Source organism: Drosophila tropicalis, unplaced genomic scaffold (assembly GCF_018151085.1).
Source record: "Drosophila tropicalis isolate 14030-0801.00 unplaced genomic scaffold, ASM1815108v1 contig_1133, whole genome shotgun sequence".
In the NCBI taxonomy this organism is placed as follows: Eukaryota; Metazoa; Arthropoda; class Insecta; order Diptera; family Drosophilidae; genus Drosophila; species Drosophila tropicalis.
In genome coordinates, this window is record NW_027172502.1 from 15,924 (window position 1) to 33,391 (window position 17,468).

General features: G+C 33.0%; 1 protein-coding gene across 1 annotated transcript; it reads right to left on the bottom strand.

The window, feature by feature from the left end:
* Nucleotides 1-5,506, bottom strand: LOC137574502 (alpha-tocopherol transfer protein-like). Its single transcript, XM_068286844.1, is given in 9 exon segments — nucleotides 1-187; nucleotides 252-402; nucleotides 462-479; nucleotides 481-641; nucleotides 707-832; nucleotides 933-1,086; nucleotides 1,880-1,971; nucleotides 2,038-2,270; nucleotides 5,429-5,506. Coding segments are annotated over 8 exon segments (939 nt in total). The 5' UTR covers nucleotides 2,225-2,270; nucleotides 5,429-5,506; the 3' UTR covers nucleotides 1-137.
* Between the last annotated feature and the right edge of the window lie 11,962 nt (nucleotides 5,507-17,468).

Below are 17,468 nucleotides of genomic sequence, written 5' to 3' on the forward strand. Positions count from 1 at the left end.
TTGGCTTCGATGTTTTCCACATTTGGTTATTAGATTTAATAATGTTTTGCAATATCACAAATGACCCAACTTAATATACTAAAAATACGAATCGAAATGGATTAGGTATTAGAGTTGATTCCCATCCCCCCAAAAGATTACTTCTTTTTCATGGAATAACCCTCAGTATAGCCATAACTATCGGCAACTGTAATAAAGACGAGAACATTTTAAATTTATATGAAACGAATTATAAAGGCTTTGCGACTTACGTTCATAATCCTTGGAATAGCATTCAAAGAAATCACCCAGCACTTTACCGGGAGGCAACTCCCATGTGGCAGTGCCGCCATATTTCGGGGGCAGGGCATTTGCCTCAATGTGAGAGGTCAGAGACTTCCAATCTTTGCCATGGAAGAAGATCTAAGAAAAAGGAAAGATTTTCAATTATTGGAAAACTTTATTCTTGTAAATAAACTTACTCGCTTGCGCAACTTTTCCCCTAATGAAAGGCTTGAAAATGGCAAAAAGCATATTGAATATATATGAATTATTCACAATGTGAACGCCCTTCAGACGCATACAAATGCATTCCTGTACGTAATCCAATAGCATGGCGGCAAACGATGGTGTAAACTGTGTAATATGGCTCAAGGGCAAACCTAAGTAAGTTCAGAGAAATGTCAATGTCATGTCACGAGATCTCATTATCATTATTTTGAATTACCTTCCATATCAATTATGACCACAGCACCGCAAATTTGTGAAAATGGCTCAACCATGGAGCCCAGCACGGTCAACTGTATGCCGCGGAACAGATCAGGCAATGGCACCTGTGAAGGTTTCCATTTTTCTAGACGAAACAACAACCACAAAAAAATAAAAGAGAAAAATACAAGTTATAATTATTAGACGCCGAGTTTTTTTTGTGTCTATTAGATCATTTTACTTACTTCCTGCCTCCAGTACCAGCAAACGACGTCCATGTTGATCTCTTGTAGGCAACAAATTGAGTATATCCGCATCGAAAACGTTGCGCAATTTCGAGGGTATTATATTCTCACATGCTATGCCATATTTCAGTTTCATGTGATAGAAGTTCTTGAGCTGCAAACAATCGAAACGAAAAAAAAAACAAATTTGTAATTACTTTTTAGCTAGTTTCTACTATACATAGAATCAGCTTAATCTTTTACGATTGTGATTATCTTTATGGGTTTTTATATCAACTACGATTAGAGGATTATTTTTATAGACCGATCTATACAGCTAAGAATATAAATATCTGTAGTCTTAGAGCGTTAAAAGTTTATATTTTTAAATGGAAATCGACTCAGAAAAGTAATTAGTTCCAAAACATCAAAATAAAATATCTACTTTATCTTTAAATAAATTATAAACTCCAAGTGCAAAGGTTTAGCTTAAAGCATTAGATTAGTTTTTATATTTAAAATAACAAATATTAAGTCAAAGTGAAGCAAGCTCAATGAAGATTATATTGAGAGTTAAAAAAGATTTACTGAACAATTTTAAGAATCACATAAAAGTTTTTTCTACTAATCGACGTATTTTCTAGAAATCATTTTAAAAATAATGTCATTAACTTCTCCAAATTGTTTTTAATAGACATGCACTTTATCTAATTGTAAGCAAATAAACTAAAAGTTAATTCCAAATCATCAAATGAAAATATTGGTCAAATGTTATACCAACAATTTTTTTATGGCTAACGAACTGGCTTATCGGTTATGTGCTAATTGGATTCTATATATGGTAAAGGTCATTTCGTTTCTTGGACTAAAAGTTAAGTTTGCCATAAATTGCCAGCTTAAACGACTCACTTTAGTTTGCTTTAGTTTCCGGTTTTGAATAAACTTTCGTTATTGATTTTTTCACTTACCCTTTTCAAGGCACTTTCTGGATAATAATGGCAAGGCCGCAAAAACATCATCATATATTCATCATCCAGAGGCAAGTTAAGGTATTTTTCATCTAAAGAAAAATGTAAAATTAATAAAACATCTAGTCCGAATGGAAGAAGCTCCTCTCTCCACTCACTTTGTATCAGCACTCTGAGTTCCTTGATGGCTTCCTCCTTGATGCCTGGTAATTCTCTCAGCTCATCCTGTGCTTTTTTTAGAGCCCATTCGGGTGCCTGCTCCTTGTCCATGCGTATCCGAGCACTGCCCAAATCAATGTAGGGCAATTTATTGTCATCGTAGCTTATGCAATCTGCTTTACCCATGGTGTCTGTTGACTGTTGTCTGTCCACTGTTGTTCACCGGCTCAAGCTGAAATCGAGAATAAAAGTCTTTAGTCAGATGCTCAAACATTTTGTCAAAGTTTCTATTTCCTTCTTTGCCAATACCTCGCAGTGACTGACACAACTGGGTTACTTCCGCAGCCGCAGCCAAAGACGCATAGAGTAGCAGTTCAATGCCTGAGCTCTAAGCCAATACAATAAAATTATGACTCAATGCTGATCTTCATTAGCAAAAGCCGCCGTACTATTGACGACGATGCAAACAACGGAAGAGAAGTTGTCAGAGCAGTAGAGAGACATGGAGAGACAAGAGGCCGGCGAGGAGGCGGTCTTGATGGCTAGACAATAGAGTGCCCAAAACTGGTCACACAACCTTAGAGTCGTGTGCGTCGCATAAACGTTCAAATTTGAGTAGATAAACATATACTCTATGGGAAATGAGAGTAATTGATTGATATCAAGGCGTTTGCACAGAAGGTGATGATCTTGAGGAAACCTATCAGACTTCAAGGATTTTTAGTCTGGCTAGAACATCATCTAAACACAGACATTGAAACCTAATAGTATTAGCAGCTTTCTATATTAGAACTAGTAGGTCAAGGCTCATCATTTTTTTAGTTTTCTGTTTCTTGACCATTTTTGTCAACATTAAGAACTGCTCAACTTAAACTATTATGAAATTGGAGTCTTTAAGGCCAATATTTGTTGGGATTTTCAATTTTTGGGGGGCTTTCACCTAGTAGTTTTTGTTGTACTCTTAAGGTTTTAAACTTTTCGAGCTACCTACAATAAAACCCTTAAATATCGTTAGTATAAGATTGAGTAGGCATTTTATAGATTTTCATACTCAGAAGTTTACATCAAACTTCATTTAAAATTTCGAAAGGAAACAGTTTAAAGTTCAAACTTTGAACTTTTACAAATATTTCAGCATGTTTTTTTGTGTTGGAAACTTAAGTCGATAGATAATCCGACTTAATCTTTTAGTATAATTTAGTTTTATTCATTTGAGTGTTTGTTCCACTTTAAATACGCAGCGTGGGCTCATTCAGATATTGACAACTTTGTAAACAAGTTTTACAACTTTACTTACCATTAACAAATGAATAAATTTTAAGTAGAGTATTCAATATTCGGTGTGCCAACATAATACCAACAAATTGTGTTCATATTTTATCGATGATCAGGCATTTTTTGTTTTTTTGGCTAAGCAAAGTAAAAAACGAAACGTGGGCTGGCCATTTAAACGACGTAGACGACTTGGCAACACCTTGGCTTAAAGAAACGTCAACAACAATAACAACAACAACAGCAACAACAACAAAATTGATGATGACGTAGCAAGACAATTGATCTATGACTGTTCAGACCTCACTGAAGGACTTGACAATGGGCTTTGATCTGGCGATTAAGTTGGAGCAATTAGTAAGACATTTTAAGTTATTTTTTTACCAAGTCAAGGTCAATATTTAGACAGTTTTTCGAGTTACTAACAGTGTTGTTAGGGTTATTTTTATCATTATATACACATATACATATATAGGTGAGAAACCCGTTCAATGTCCACAAATTTCGTCAAATAAAAGCGTACATTATGTTTGACTTTGGCTTTGAGTTTTATATTTTGGGGCCTTTTGTCTTTTTTGTCACACACACCAAGTTCAACAGCCCATAAAGTTATGCGCATAAAACTTTTCATTCGCTTGGACCCTTTCCATCATCCGATTTTGATTCACACATTGCACAAACGTGTGTATATAGAAATCTCCATATCATATGTACAGAGTACTACAGATATAGTATAGGGCCCCTATACTATAGTCCATAAGTACTTGACATGTCACGAAGATATTTTATTTAATCTTGAAAACAAAGTTGTCATATCACAACAAATTTAATTGCCAATTAACCACATGCAAAGTGTCAAAATAAATTGCTAAAAAACAAAAACCAAAAACAACAAAAAATATTAACTTTACTCAATGAAAGGGAAAAAACCATCAGTAAAATTACCTGTCTTCCTACTTAGGTGCTAATTATAGTAATTTTTTTTATCTGTTCACTAGCTGACCAGCTTATTAAACAATTTAGAAAGGCGTTAACCATAAGGAAACACTTTTGTAAGTATCTCCCATAGTTTTTATCACCATCATTATTTTAGTTTGTATTGTTTTCCGAGAACATGGGCAAGTCATAGTGATTAAGCAGTTCTTTTCATTTAGAACAAGGTCCAAGTTCTGATTGGTGTCTAACAAACACATCAAGTGCCAAAATTCAAAACTGGTTTCAATTCAATTAACAATTTGTATTCAAAATCAAATTTCAAGTTCTAAATGTTAAATGTTGAGAACTTTTTAATTTTTAAGGCCTTCAATTATCTAAAACTTGGAACGTTTTAGAATTAACAAAATAAATATAAGGCACTTGGGTAACTAGAACAGATATAAGCCAGGAATGATTGGAGCATAGCTAACATTAAGTCTAACGAAAGTTCATTGACATTTTGTCATTGACAGAGGTTCCTATCTTTTTGAAAGGTTTTGTAATGAAAGTGGACCAAAAAAGCATAAAAGGTAACTGAATGCAATGACTTTAGCCACAAATAGATAATGGTTCTTTGCTTTTGTTTTGTTTTGACAGTTTTCTTAACCTCGATTTGTAGGTCCTTCTTCTGTCGTTATCAAAGTCCTCTCTATATGGAATTCCGACTTTTCTTATGAGAAGTTATTTGGTCAATATAATCAATAACTCAATTACTCATTAACTTTCTTTATATCTTGTAAGCTAAATTATAACTTCGTTCTCATTCTATATATAACAAAACAAAACTCATTCTAAAAGTTGATAACAATCAGAACAAGGCAATAAATGATCATATAACTAAACTTTTATAAATAATTCAAAAATTTCCTTTAATTCGCTGATTGTTCGCCTCGATCCAACTATGTTTATATTAATTCATTTAAGCTTTGCCCCCTTCTGGGTGTTTTATGCAATTTTCAATTAACTTGGCTAATTTTGATAGCCTCATACAATTAGTTGTTCAATATCAACTTGAACAACAACTTGTTTAAGGTAAACATCAACAATGCTTAGTCAACTATTTATAAATCAAGAGCTTTAACAACATCATATACATATGTATGTAAGTACACAGTAATTTGCATTACCCGTACGAATACTTGCCACAATTTCACAATTTTCCTATGGGGCCAATGGGGCGTAACACGATGTCGACGAGTTGCAACGAAACTTCGAATGAACTGAACTGAACTGAACTCGAATTCCGGAAATTGAAATTGAGTGTTCACTGCAATTGCAATTGCCAGCCGGCTGAAGTCTATCAATGATCGCAGTTAATAATGGCAGTAGCCACAGACGACGACTATGTTTATCATTATGTATATATATATAAGTATATATGCTGATAACTAAAAGAACAAAGACTGTAATGCAAAAACATATAATCGGAGGAGCTTGTATGTTATTGTGTTTGGAATAGATTATAGTATAAACCAACTCTTGAACATTTCTGATTAGCTTTTCGACTATCAACAACCATAAAAGTTGATTTCTTTCAAAGAGAATAACTGTATATACTTAAAGCCGATATGATATGCATAATGTATATACCATAAGCACTTGACAATCTTTTTCTCAATTCAACTTAATGCAAATTACTGGTTTTAGATCGCAACAAATGACTAAGCAATTACTTTTAATGCTGTTTTTCTATAATATGACAATGACTTGATAATCATATTATAAGTGGAATCAAACGATTGAAATTCGTCGTTACGATCGACTCAAGTTCGAATCTAAAACCAAACACAACAAATAGGCCACACAATGACCCACCTTCTCGTTCGTGTGTCGCATTTTTAATTGTTTGGCGAGTAACTAATTTAATCTTAATGAAAAGGAAAACTTTTAATAGGCACATTACATGTAAATCAAAAGAATAATAACAAAGAGGAATAATTCCAACAAATTCCAGTTAAACGAGGTGCAAGTATTGTAGTTATTGTTGTGCAATAAAATAAAAAAACAAAAGCACTCATAAGGAAATCGTATAAATCGTATTTTTAGCTTGGGATACTCCCAAAGTAACAGCTCAATAACTTTTATATGACATCAACTGATTGGAACTTACAAGGGCAGATAAAAGGTATTTTAAAATCCTAGTTTAGGGATTAAACTATAGAAATCAAAAACTGAGCTTTTTTGCAGTTTAAGTTTTAAGAATAAGAAATTAAGAAAACGAACTGCATTGTTTAATCGTGGCTTTAAAAGGATATAAAGAAAATTTGTCAAAGAATTACTTAAAAAACTGGAGAAAAAAACTTTTTGTAAACAGAAACATTAACCTCATAAGGATGTATGGCATTGGGTACCGCTTAAGGGTAGAAACCCATGACTGGTCCTCAATCTGCTAGACAATAGGATGCAGACGAGGTGCCTGAAAGGATAATACACATTTGAACAACTGTTTAGACCAGAGACGGACTCGAGATTTGTTCGCCAAAAGCCCTAGTAAACTGCACGACTTCTACTTTCCTGTCATGTATACCTTTCATAGAATTTGCTTATCCTTTTAGGATAGATTAAAATTGAAATAAGCATAATAAGATTAATCTCAAAAATCACTTGTAAAGGTATTTAAAACTATTATTCTTCAATTTTCTCTATGAATGTCTCTTAGATAGAGAAAATTAAAGAATAAAAGTTTTGGATATTGGTTTAAGTTTTTTAATAAATCTCCATTTAGAGAAAACATGAATGAAGCAAGGACTGAACTAATTCGATTTATTTCAAATTATAGAGCATACTTCGAAATGTAGTTGTTAGGTTGTATTTAATTTGCAAATACTAATAACTACTAAGTAAAAGGTGCCAAAAATATGGACCATAAGTTAAATTTTAACGCCCAAATTTCCACCAAGGTCTCAAAGGCCATGAGTGTTCTTGGTTTCATTAAAAGATGGTCAAAAGAATTTGACGATCCCTATACAACTAAAGTTCTTCTTACTTCGCTTGTCCGTCCTATTTTAGAGTATGGATCTTCGCACCGGAGTAGACTTGAATCCGTTGAAAAGCAGTTCTTGCTATTTGCTCTTCGTGGCTTAAGCTGGGATCGCAATGTCAATTTGCCTTCGTATTCTAATAGACTTCTTTTGATTAACCTTATTTCCTTAATTAACCGTCGAATTATGCTTGGTGTTATTTTTATGCACAAGCTCCAAATTGGTGATATTGACTCACCTGAGTTATTAGCTCAGGTTTGACTCACCTAAAACCTGAGCTAATAACTCAGGCGAGTCAATATAGAAGACTTTGAGCAGATTACAGGGAATTAAAGGTTGTAATCAGAGCAGAGGACCCCTAAAAGGTTCATGCCTGGCATAGTTAGAAGAACAACGACTAAAGGTTATGGATATCTACTCCGTCTTCATGGTACCGACAGATTGGTTAATCTCCGTCCTAAATATACTTAAAACATATATCCTTTCCTAGTTAGTTCATAGGTAGCTACAGTATAATTTGTTTCTCTGTTTTTTCTATTGCACCCCTTGGTCGGTCGGGTGGGAGGTGGGCAGCTATTTGCTTGGGCTCGCGCGAAACACGCTTTGTCCTGGCGTAACGTCAACGTCCGCTAAAAATCTGGTCTAAATAGTCTAATAAGAGGACACCTTGTCTGCCCAAAACACATTCTCAACTCTAAGATATTTTTAAACTTAAGAAAAGAATATTTTGTTTATCAACTATTAAAAAAAACCTTCTTGACTGGGTTCTAATCCATTTATCCAAGTATTCAGAAAAAACGCCCTCAGATAAATTTCTTTACCCTACACATGTATGTACTTAGATTTAACATCCCGGCAGACCTTTGGTGTGTCATTTGTATACAATACATACATATGCCATTTCGTGGCACTTAGTAAGTGTAAACTTAAGTCATCTAAAATGAAATATTTTTCGTTGTAATTTGCATACACAATGTCAGTATGACTTGCTGAAGTTAAATGGGTTTGCCCATCGGGTTTCTTAGGAAATCTGCTGCTGCTTTGTAGCTTTAATAGGGATTCGCAGATATGTCGTTGTGAGCAACTCAATTTTACAGCAACATGTTATGGACTTTTGTCATCTTCGTCCTTAAAAATTCCCTTTAGTATCTTCAGCTTCTCTGTAATCACAATTTCGCTAATTAAGAATGGAATAAATGGCGACTTTTGGTAGTTCCTCAATCAAAATACTATATAACCAAATCCCATAGCAAATAGATTGAAATGAGTAGCAGAAAAAATTCAAATAAAAATTGTCAATAAAAAATAAGGAAACAATAGTTGCTTCTATTAACAGCCACAAGTTAATTAAAGTTATAAGCACATGTCAAATGAAGAATCTTGGAGTCGAACAACTCATATACAAAAATTTTGAATACTTATTCAATTAATCAGTATAACTGAAACTAGGACAACTTCAATGATTAATTACCAAGAGGAATTTTGCATAAATTTACCAAAATTGGCATTCCTTAAAATAAAGTAAATGAAACAACCAGCTAAAAAAATGAGAGACAGAGAGCGAGATATAAAAACTTTTTGAGTTTCTAGAATCAGGCATAGCCGGTTTCGTTTTTCGAAATGCCAAACTGCTTTTTCGGTTTCATTTTTGCAGTTTCTGACTGGCTTGTATTACCTTCGATGCCAAGTGCGCTCAGATTCGACTATTTATCTTAAAGACATCAATTTATGTAAATTTCAAAATATAACAACGGCTTTTGTGCATATTTTTGCGACTTTTTGTATCCTTCACTTGACAGAATTGTTAACTGTTTGGGTAAACACACGGGCCCACTCCACACTTCATTGAGAAAAAAAAAAAAAAAAGATGTTTAACAGGTTTTCGATTCACTTGAGTTTTATTATTTTTTTCTTTTATTAATTTATCGTTCGTTTGGGGTTCATACTCCAATATTTGATATGAAGGTCAGACACGCTTTAGAATACTGTAAATACAAGTGTATGTATATTGGCAAAGCCGACCACCAAAAAAAAAAAAAAAGAAAACAAAAAAAAGTTGCCCAATTTGATATAGAAACTGAAACTGAACATACGATGTTCGGACAGGCCGATCTTTTCAGTTGTGAGTGTCATTAGCCGCAGCGTTTGTTTAGCTCTGCTGCTTGAAATATTTATAAGCCATTGGATCTACCAATGAATGTAATTAAAAACCTCAGACAAAGGCTACCAAGACAAGTGCTAGAGAGGGATGGGCTCAATTTCTAGAGAGAAGAAGCGAGAGAGGTTGAATTTAAAGCATTAATTCAATTTGCATTTCGTTGTCGTGTTACATTTACATGCATTACTTTTTTTGGGGGCACCTACAGTGAAGCTTCGTTCGTGAAGAATTACTACAAATGTATATTACTAAGTAATCGAAGTAAATATATGAGAATAGGTTCGACATCAAATTAAACTTAATGTTTCTTTAAAATATGGAAGCAATGGGACACCATAGCCCATGACTGAAAGGCAGTATACTTGGGATTATATATAATTCAAACCCATAGAAATACGGCAAATGATCTCCTGTTCCATTTTAGACTTAACAATCTTTTAACTCCTAGACTTATGTAAATAGGTTACTGGAATCAAAAACTCTTAAATTGTCCCAAAAGCTTTAGCTTTTATCTGCAATATCTATCTATCTGAGTTTTAAGGGTCAAAATCAGTCTAACATATCGAAATTTTAGAGCTTTAAGGTAAAAATTCTTCTAAGAATAGAATCTTCCTATGAGACGGAAGGATACCACATATCCATATCCAACCAATCCATTTCCAATTGGGGCACCTCGATAACCGAAATTCTAGTTTAGATTATTTCTCGAAATTCTCTCAATTATTTTCAAATTTTAATAAACTTTTTGTTAAATATGGTATAACAATTGAGAATTATGATTAATATAATTCAGTTTATTCTGATTAACTAAAATGTAGATAACTTTTTGGGGTTAATAAACCATTTTAAAAGCTTCATTAACTTTTGGATGTTTTTGAAATATAATTTCTTAGTTTACCATTCAATTGAATATATTTTCGATGAATTTCAATTTAGATATTTTTGTCGATTAGTCACAGTCATGGGCTGTTCCACTGTATTATGAGAAAATTGACTCTGATATTATCAGCTACTGACTTAGATGATCTAGCTAAATGCTATGCCCATTATGAATGGGTTTACATGAACAATGAAAACGGCGTGTGACAGGGGAGGGGAGGGGAGTGGCTAACTTACATTTTGGATTTTGAAGTCTCTTTGAGCACACGCGCTGATGAAATGCAGCCAAAATGTATGGCCCCGGGCCAGGAGGCAAGGCGGTAATTGTTTTTATTGCCAAAACTTCAGTACTCGAATGATGAGAGAGTGGGGGGAATTGGAGTGTGGGGCGGAGTGGAGTGACGCCAAGTGATGGAGGTAGTAGTTGGGTTGGAGGCAGAAAGTGTGTCAACGTAGCTAGGCTAGGCATGCGCATAACCAGGCAGCATAACCAGCAACAGCAACAACAACAACAACAACAACAACAAAAAAATGTGTTTAATGTTAACGCAACTTACCGCAAATAAAAAGTTGAATCGTTTACTTGTATATCACAAAACAACAATAGTTTTTTTTATATATAAAAATTGTAAAAGATTTCCGATTTCACGTTTCACTTTGGCCAATTGTTTTGTTAAGCGCGAGATCGAGACGGCAACAGGATGAGGATGAGTAGCAGCGACGTCAGCAGATGCAAGATATAGTCATGCCACACAATTATTTTTCTGTTTATCGAAAATTCGTGACTCGATGGAGCAAACCAAAAAGGGGGAGTCGGGAAACGGAGGCGAAGACGACGAATTCGCAGATACGTCCAAATGGCAACGCGGCTAAATTCACTCTGTTTATTTGAGAGCTCCAACCGACTGTCCGACTGTGCTGTGTCTCGGCGGGTCTCTCAAGCTCTTGAAATTAATTAACTGGCCAAGTCAAGCTTAACAAAAGCAACAACTGCAAATACAAATACAAATACAAATACAAAGAAGCAGAAGCAGCCAGCGGCAAGCAGGAAGCAAAAACAACCACAGCAATAAAAAAAAAAAAAAAAACAACAAAGTGAGAGAATCCAATAATCACATAAAAGCTTTTGAGTACTCCCTCTCTCTTTCTGAGCAGCTTTTTCAACACTGGCCTCCAAAGGCGGTAAAGCTTTGCTTTAAAATCAAAGCTTTCATGGGGGGATACTTAATTTTTTATGGGGTTGCTCTGCTGGCGTAGAGACTTTGTGACATTATAAGGCTTAAAGAGGGGAAAGAGAAGAGAAGGAGAACAAATTCAAAGTTCTTTAAGCTTGAGTATCCATCATGATAAAGAAGTTATTTAGGTAAAGTTGTTAAGCCCTATAAAATAATGGTTGCAACCCTTTGGATTTAGAGAAAGATTATTGGAAACCAAGATTTTACAAAAATCTTATACTTATTTATCTTGGATATATCACAAATTCAACCCTAAACAGTCATAGTATTATTTTTTACGTTTAGACTACGATCCGATTCAAAAATCTTTTCTATTCCAAAGCAAAACAAATTTTTAATTCTTTTGTTTTGGATTTTTAATCGGCAATGAAATTTCATAAGTCGATTTTAAGAAGATGATTAAATTAAAAAGAAACTATCTACATACAGATATCTTATTTTATTTTTTTAATGCTTTAGCTTAAGGCCTAGTAGCTATAGCTAATCCGAGGGTTGAACGTAATTTGTAATTGCGACCTAATCGTAGTATAATAATAATAATATACTACTAATATTTTTCAATGCTACTCATTTTGTCATCTTTGGCATTATTTAAAAATTAAAAATATAAAATATTATCTTTAACGAAAAATTCAAAACGTTAAACAGACATCTTAAGATCATTTTATTTATTGTAAGTTATATAATTTAAATTTTTTAGAATTTTCTTCAAGAGAGATAATTATGTTTGAGTACCTAAAAAAAACTATTCATTAAAAAGTTATAAAAAAAATTAAAAATTATGAATAAATATTATTCTTCATTTTTTAACTCAAATTAAAACTCCCTTTTGAAGATCTTCTTCTCTCTACAATATTTCAAAAAAACTTTTGGATAACCTTGAAAATCGATTTAAGGACCACCTTTTCATTATGAAATACTTTAGAATATTTAAAAATTTAATAAAATTTAACTTTATTCTCCCTTTAAGCAAATATAAGTAAGCTCAAAAAATAAAACCCATAGCAATAAGAATAAGAATAATTATCGTAGATTTTTAATATTTTATTTATTTGTTAAATTGTAAAATAAAGTTGCACATTATTTTTCTGTTAGAAATAATGTAAATTATTTTAAAAATAATTAAGAAATGAGTACATAAAGCGATTCTAAAAAAGGTAGATTTTCTGTTATGTAAAATAAAAGAATTTATTGATTGAATATAAAGTTTTTAGTATTTTCTGTTTTTCTGTTTAATATTGACCATAAACTATATATGGCTCTCTATTTATTTCAAAGATGAATTTCATACTTGTTGCATACTTTAAGGGTTTATTTCACCTCATTTCATATGCTTAAATCTATCCTCTCTAAATTTGCAATCCTTGTTAATAAACATGAATTTTATTTAATACTTGAATATTAACAAAGTTCTTGAAATTTTATGTCAAGCTTAGCACAAACTAAGCTGAGTCCTTCCCTTAAATTTAAGCTACAACTATCCTTAAATACCCTCGTTAATATGGCTTGGCTCATAATCTATCAATACATATAGATCTTGTATATATATATTATTACGCTCTTTACCTTTGCCTCATATCAAGCTAGAATATTTTTTTGCTGATTGCTGCCAAATTTAAATTCTTGTTTTCAAGGTTAAGACTTTTCGTTCTTGATAAATGTTTCTTGGCCATTTGGGTCTTGCAATTTTTCAAGTGCAACACAAGCCAAACAAAAAGAGAATGCCAAAAAAAAAAAACAGAAAATGTTAAAAATACTCACACTTTGCTTGTTGCTTATCAGCCAAGCCATTTGGCTGATAAATTTTCAGTTTTTTTTTTTTTTTGTTTCATTCTTGTCACTTATCTAAATTATTGCAGCTATAAACATAAACATTTTCGTTCTGAGACTTTAGAGAATTGGTAGAGAAATGAACTAGAACCATACATATGTAATAAAGATAAAGACACCAACTAAGTTGTTGATTAATTAGTCAAGGCTATTATGCAATGCAATAAACGGAAGAATAATTGTCGGAAGGAATGAACTTCAAACGATTTATGATTAATAACTAACAGAAGCAGCTCAAATTTGTTTTTAAAAATGATGAAATTCAGTTCAATTGTCTTTTGAACTCATTTGTTATCGGATGATTAGTTATTTACCATCAATTTAAACTAATGAAGAGTCCCTTATTTAGTTTCTTATCTTTTACTTCACAGGAAACTCTTGGGCTTTAGAAAATTATCTCTGCTAAATCTTCGAGATAAGTTAGAACAGCTTCTTTTCATCGCCTCAGATGATCTGAAACATAAAGCAAAATGATAATTAAGAACATCCTTTAGAGTCTCGCCATCATCAGCATCAGTCTAGCGGGCATGCATTGCGTATACGTTATTTTTGCCTGAAGAAAAACCATCATTATTATCATTATATATAATTTTCATTTGCCGTAAAAAAGAAATATGAAACAAATAGTTATATTCAGAGTATTCATTTAGTATTTATCTGTTTCATTCAAATTTGTTAAATTGTAATTCCAATTAATTGCAACAAGTCGTTTCCCAAAGTCAAACATTGATTGATAAACTTTTTTAACGAGTTACGAAAAAAATTCCCAAAAATAGTTAAATATTTACTGACGTACTTCCTGACTTTGGGTTAAAAACTATTTTTATTTGTCTAGTCTCGAAAAAAGCCATTAAAATTAATTGTCAAGTGCTTAAAAATTATAAGTAGCCCGTCTGGTTGAATGTTACTGACCTTACCTAACCCAAGAAATCAAAATGTACTCAAAACTATTTGTTTTACATAGCCGAATTATGACTCTATATATATGTATTTTGAGAAACTTTAGAAGCTTATGCCAATATTCATGGATTTTCCCACAAATTAACTACTAATTGTTATATGAAATATTTACTGAAACATGACACAGTTATTTAATGGACTTGAAACTCAGTTTCTACAACGTCAGCGAGAATTTCTTTAGATCAAAGTTTAACTTAAGTTTGGCTCGTGCTCTACGCGCTAAAACTAACTGACTAATCGCTCTCTGTTTGACGAAATCAATCACATTAAGTGGACTTTGAGGGGAATTTCACAGTATATCATATATATATGTTTATGGATACAAAGTGCATTTCCTGTCATCTTGGGCTTATCTACATGGCTCTTTATTTCTCTCTCTCTCTTTGCTACTTGCCACTGTTACACATTGAACACATGTCTCGTTAGTTCTGTTATCTAAATTGTGTTGAAACATTCCATTGGTGATAGTATTAAGTAATATCCGACAAATATGTAGTTGCCTCTTCTTATCAATTAAGTCCTTGACGCGCTGCCTAGCAAACATAAATCCCACTTGAGGCCCCCCGCTGGGAGGAAAGGTTTCACACCTAACACCATTCTTATATAATCCCTTTAAAGTGTGCATATTGAACAGTTGCTAATCGAAAGATTATTTCTAATCTTACAAGATATGTAATCTATAGTCTTGATATTGAAAGCGTTACAGTGGTGCGAGAACAGGGATTACTGTTCCAAAATTAACCTTGCACTTGAAAACTTTTCTAAATAGTATTTTGTTTAGATACAACAAGTGAGAAATGATTTTTAGGAATCATATACATAAAGATTACTTAAAGAGGACAATAAAATTTTATTTATTTTTGCGGAAAGGATATATATCCTCGTTGATGCCTTCTTAAAATATCTTATCCTAATGAGACTCAAAACCAAGATTTCGGGGGTTGAAAATTATTATTATTTTGGGCACGGCTTCGGCCACTTGACATCCTGCCGTTGTGATCTTTTGGGTTAGTTTAGAATTTCAAGTGTTTTTCTACAATGTGTGTGGCTGATTGTAATTCTAGTCATATGCTAGATTACTTGTTTGTGACAAAAGTACAGTTGTATTATGTTTTCTTTAGTGCATCTGATTTGGTGAAGCCGCTTCAGATGAACACGATGTTTATTCTTAAACATTCTGCAAAGGGCCGCCAAATGTGGTGTTTTGGAGTTTATTTTTATAGTATGTAGTTAGTTTTTGATTTAATCGACTTTTAAATTGTTAAAAAACCATGCTTTGCCTCCGCTCGCCTCTTCTTAAGCTCGTTCGGACTCCGCTCGCCTCTCCGATCTGCTCCTGCGGCCACCTGGCACTATCCTTTTCGTCTCTGCAACTATGTTGTGGCTCTGCTGTTAACATGCTGCCTCTTTGCAACTATTTCATTGCTCTTCTGCTGTCCTTTGTTGCCTAATTGCAACTGTTTCATTGCTCTGCTTCTGATCTTTGTTGCCTACTTGCAACTACATACAGCGTTTGCAACGATATTAGTGTACATACACACTCAATATTTTTATTATACTTTCGATATTACGGCTTCGAAAACGCCAAACTCCAAAAAAACACCGACTGCCGAAATTACTACAGTTGCTCCACTAGCCAAACTGTCTTTAAGATCGTTTAAAAACTCTCCCGCCGCCGAAGATACTACAGTTGCTCCACTAGCCAAACTGCCTTTAAATTCAGACGCACGCATTTTTTATTTATTAAGCAATAATATTTTGCTTTAATTTTTTTATACTCTGTCTCTTACCACTGGTGGGGGAAAACAAGAGTTATTTATTTTGCTACCTTTAGCTGGTCTAAGCATTTACACTTGCATTAGATCTCAAACTCTTAAGGAGCTGATTGAACCTCTGAGTCTCTTACCACTGGTGGGGGAAAACTACAGAGTTCTTTCTTTGCTACCTTTAGCTGGTCTTAGCATTTACACTTGCATAAGATCTCAAACTCTTAAGGAGCTGATTCATTCTCTGAGTCTCTTACCACTGGTGGGGGAAAACTACAGAGTTCCTTTTTCTCGAAGGACCAAAATGAATAGGGATTCCGGAGGAGAAGAATAACCCAATCTTCATTCGTTGAATTCAAAATATGAACTGATTTTATTAACAAAAGTATTGAGTTTATATAGAGGGTTTAATTTTTAGGAAATATCTTGTACTTATTCCTTACAAAACCCTTGAGAGATTTCGGGGTTGAAAATTATTATTATTTTGGGCACGGCTTCGGCCACTAGACAACCTCCCGTTGTTATCTTTTTGGTTGTATATATTAAAAAAAAAAATTTTTTTTAAAAAGTGGGGGGGGTTATTTAAATTTTAATATAATATAAAATATTTTTTGTGAAAAAAAAAAAGAATTATATTTTTTTTTTAAAGAATATAATTTGGTGAAGCCCCCTCAGAAAAAAACAATATTTATTAAAAAAAAAACCCCTCTAAGGTTATAAATATAAGACATAACTGGGCACCCCAGCTCAGTCGGCAAATAGAATATTTTAATGCATTACACTCACATTTTCACTGTTAATTTTACAAAATTTTGGTACTTTGAAAAAAATCAAAAACTTTTTCGCACGTTTTTCAACACGATGTTTGGTACGCGTATATACAATGCGATTATTAACGTTGGTGTCTGTCCAAAAACTGCAGAACGTCTAACGAACATGAATTACAGGGCTCAATCTGTCATTCAATACCGCATATCAAAAATATTTGAGAATGTCACAACTGGACCTGAGTCACAACTCGGCAAACTTTTTTGTAAACTTTTATTTCAATAACTTTATTTAAATAGAAATAATAGGTTTAGGAATCAATCAAACTCTAGTTCAAGTATTTTGTTGAAATTTCACAATTTTACAATGTGCTTTTCAAAGAGTTAAGAAACGTTTAAATAAAGTCAAAGCAGTTTATATAAAAGATTAAAAAAATTTGCTACATTAAGAAACTAATAGATAATTTTTCTAATAAAAAAAAATGTAAATCTCTTAATTTAAGTTTTTTGAATACAATTATCCTACGACGAAAAAATCTTTCCTCTTTCTTTTGAAAGATCAAATAGTTATTAACAAAAAATAAAGTTACTAAAGAGCATTTGATTT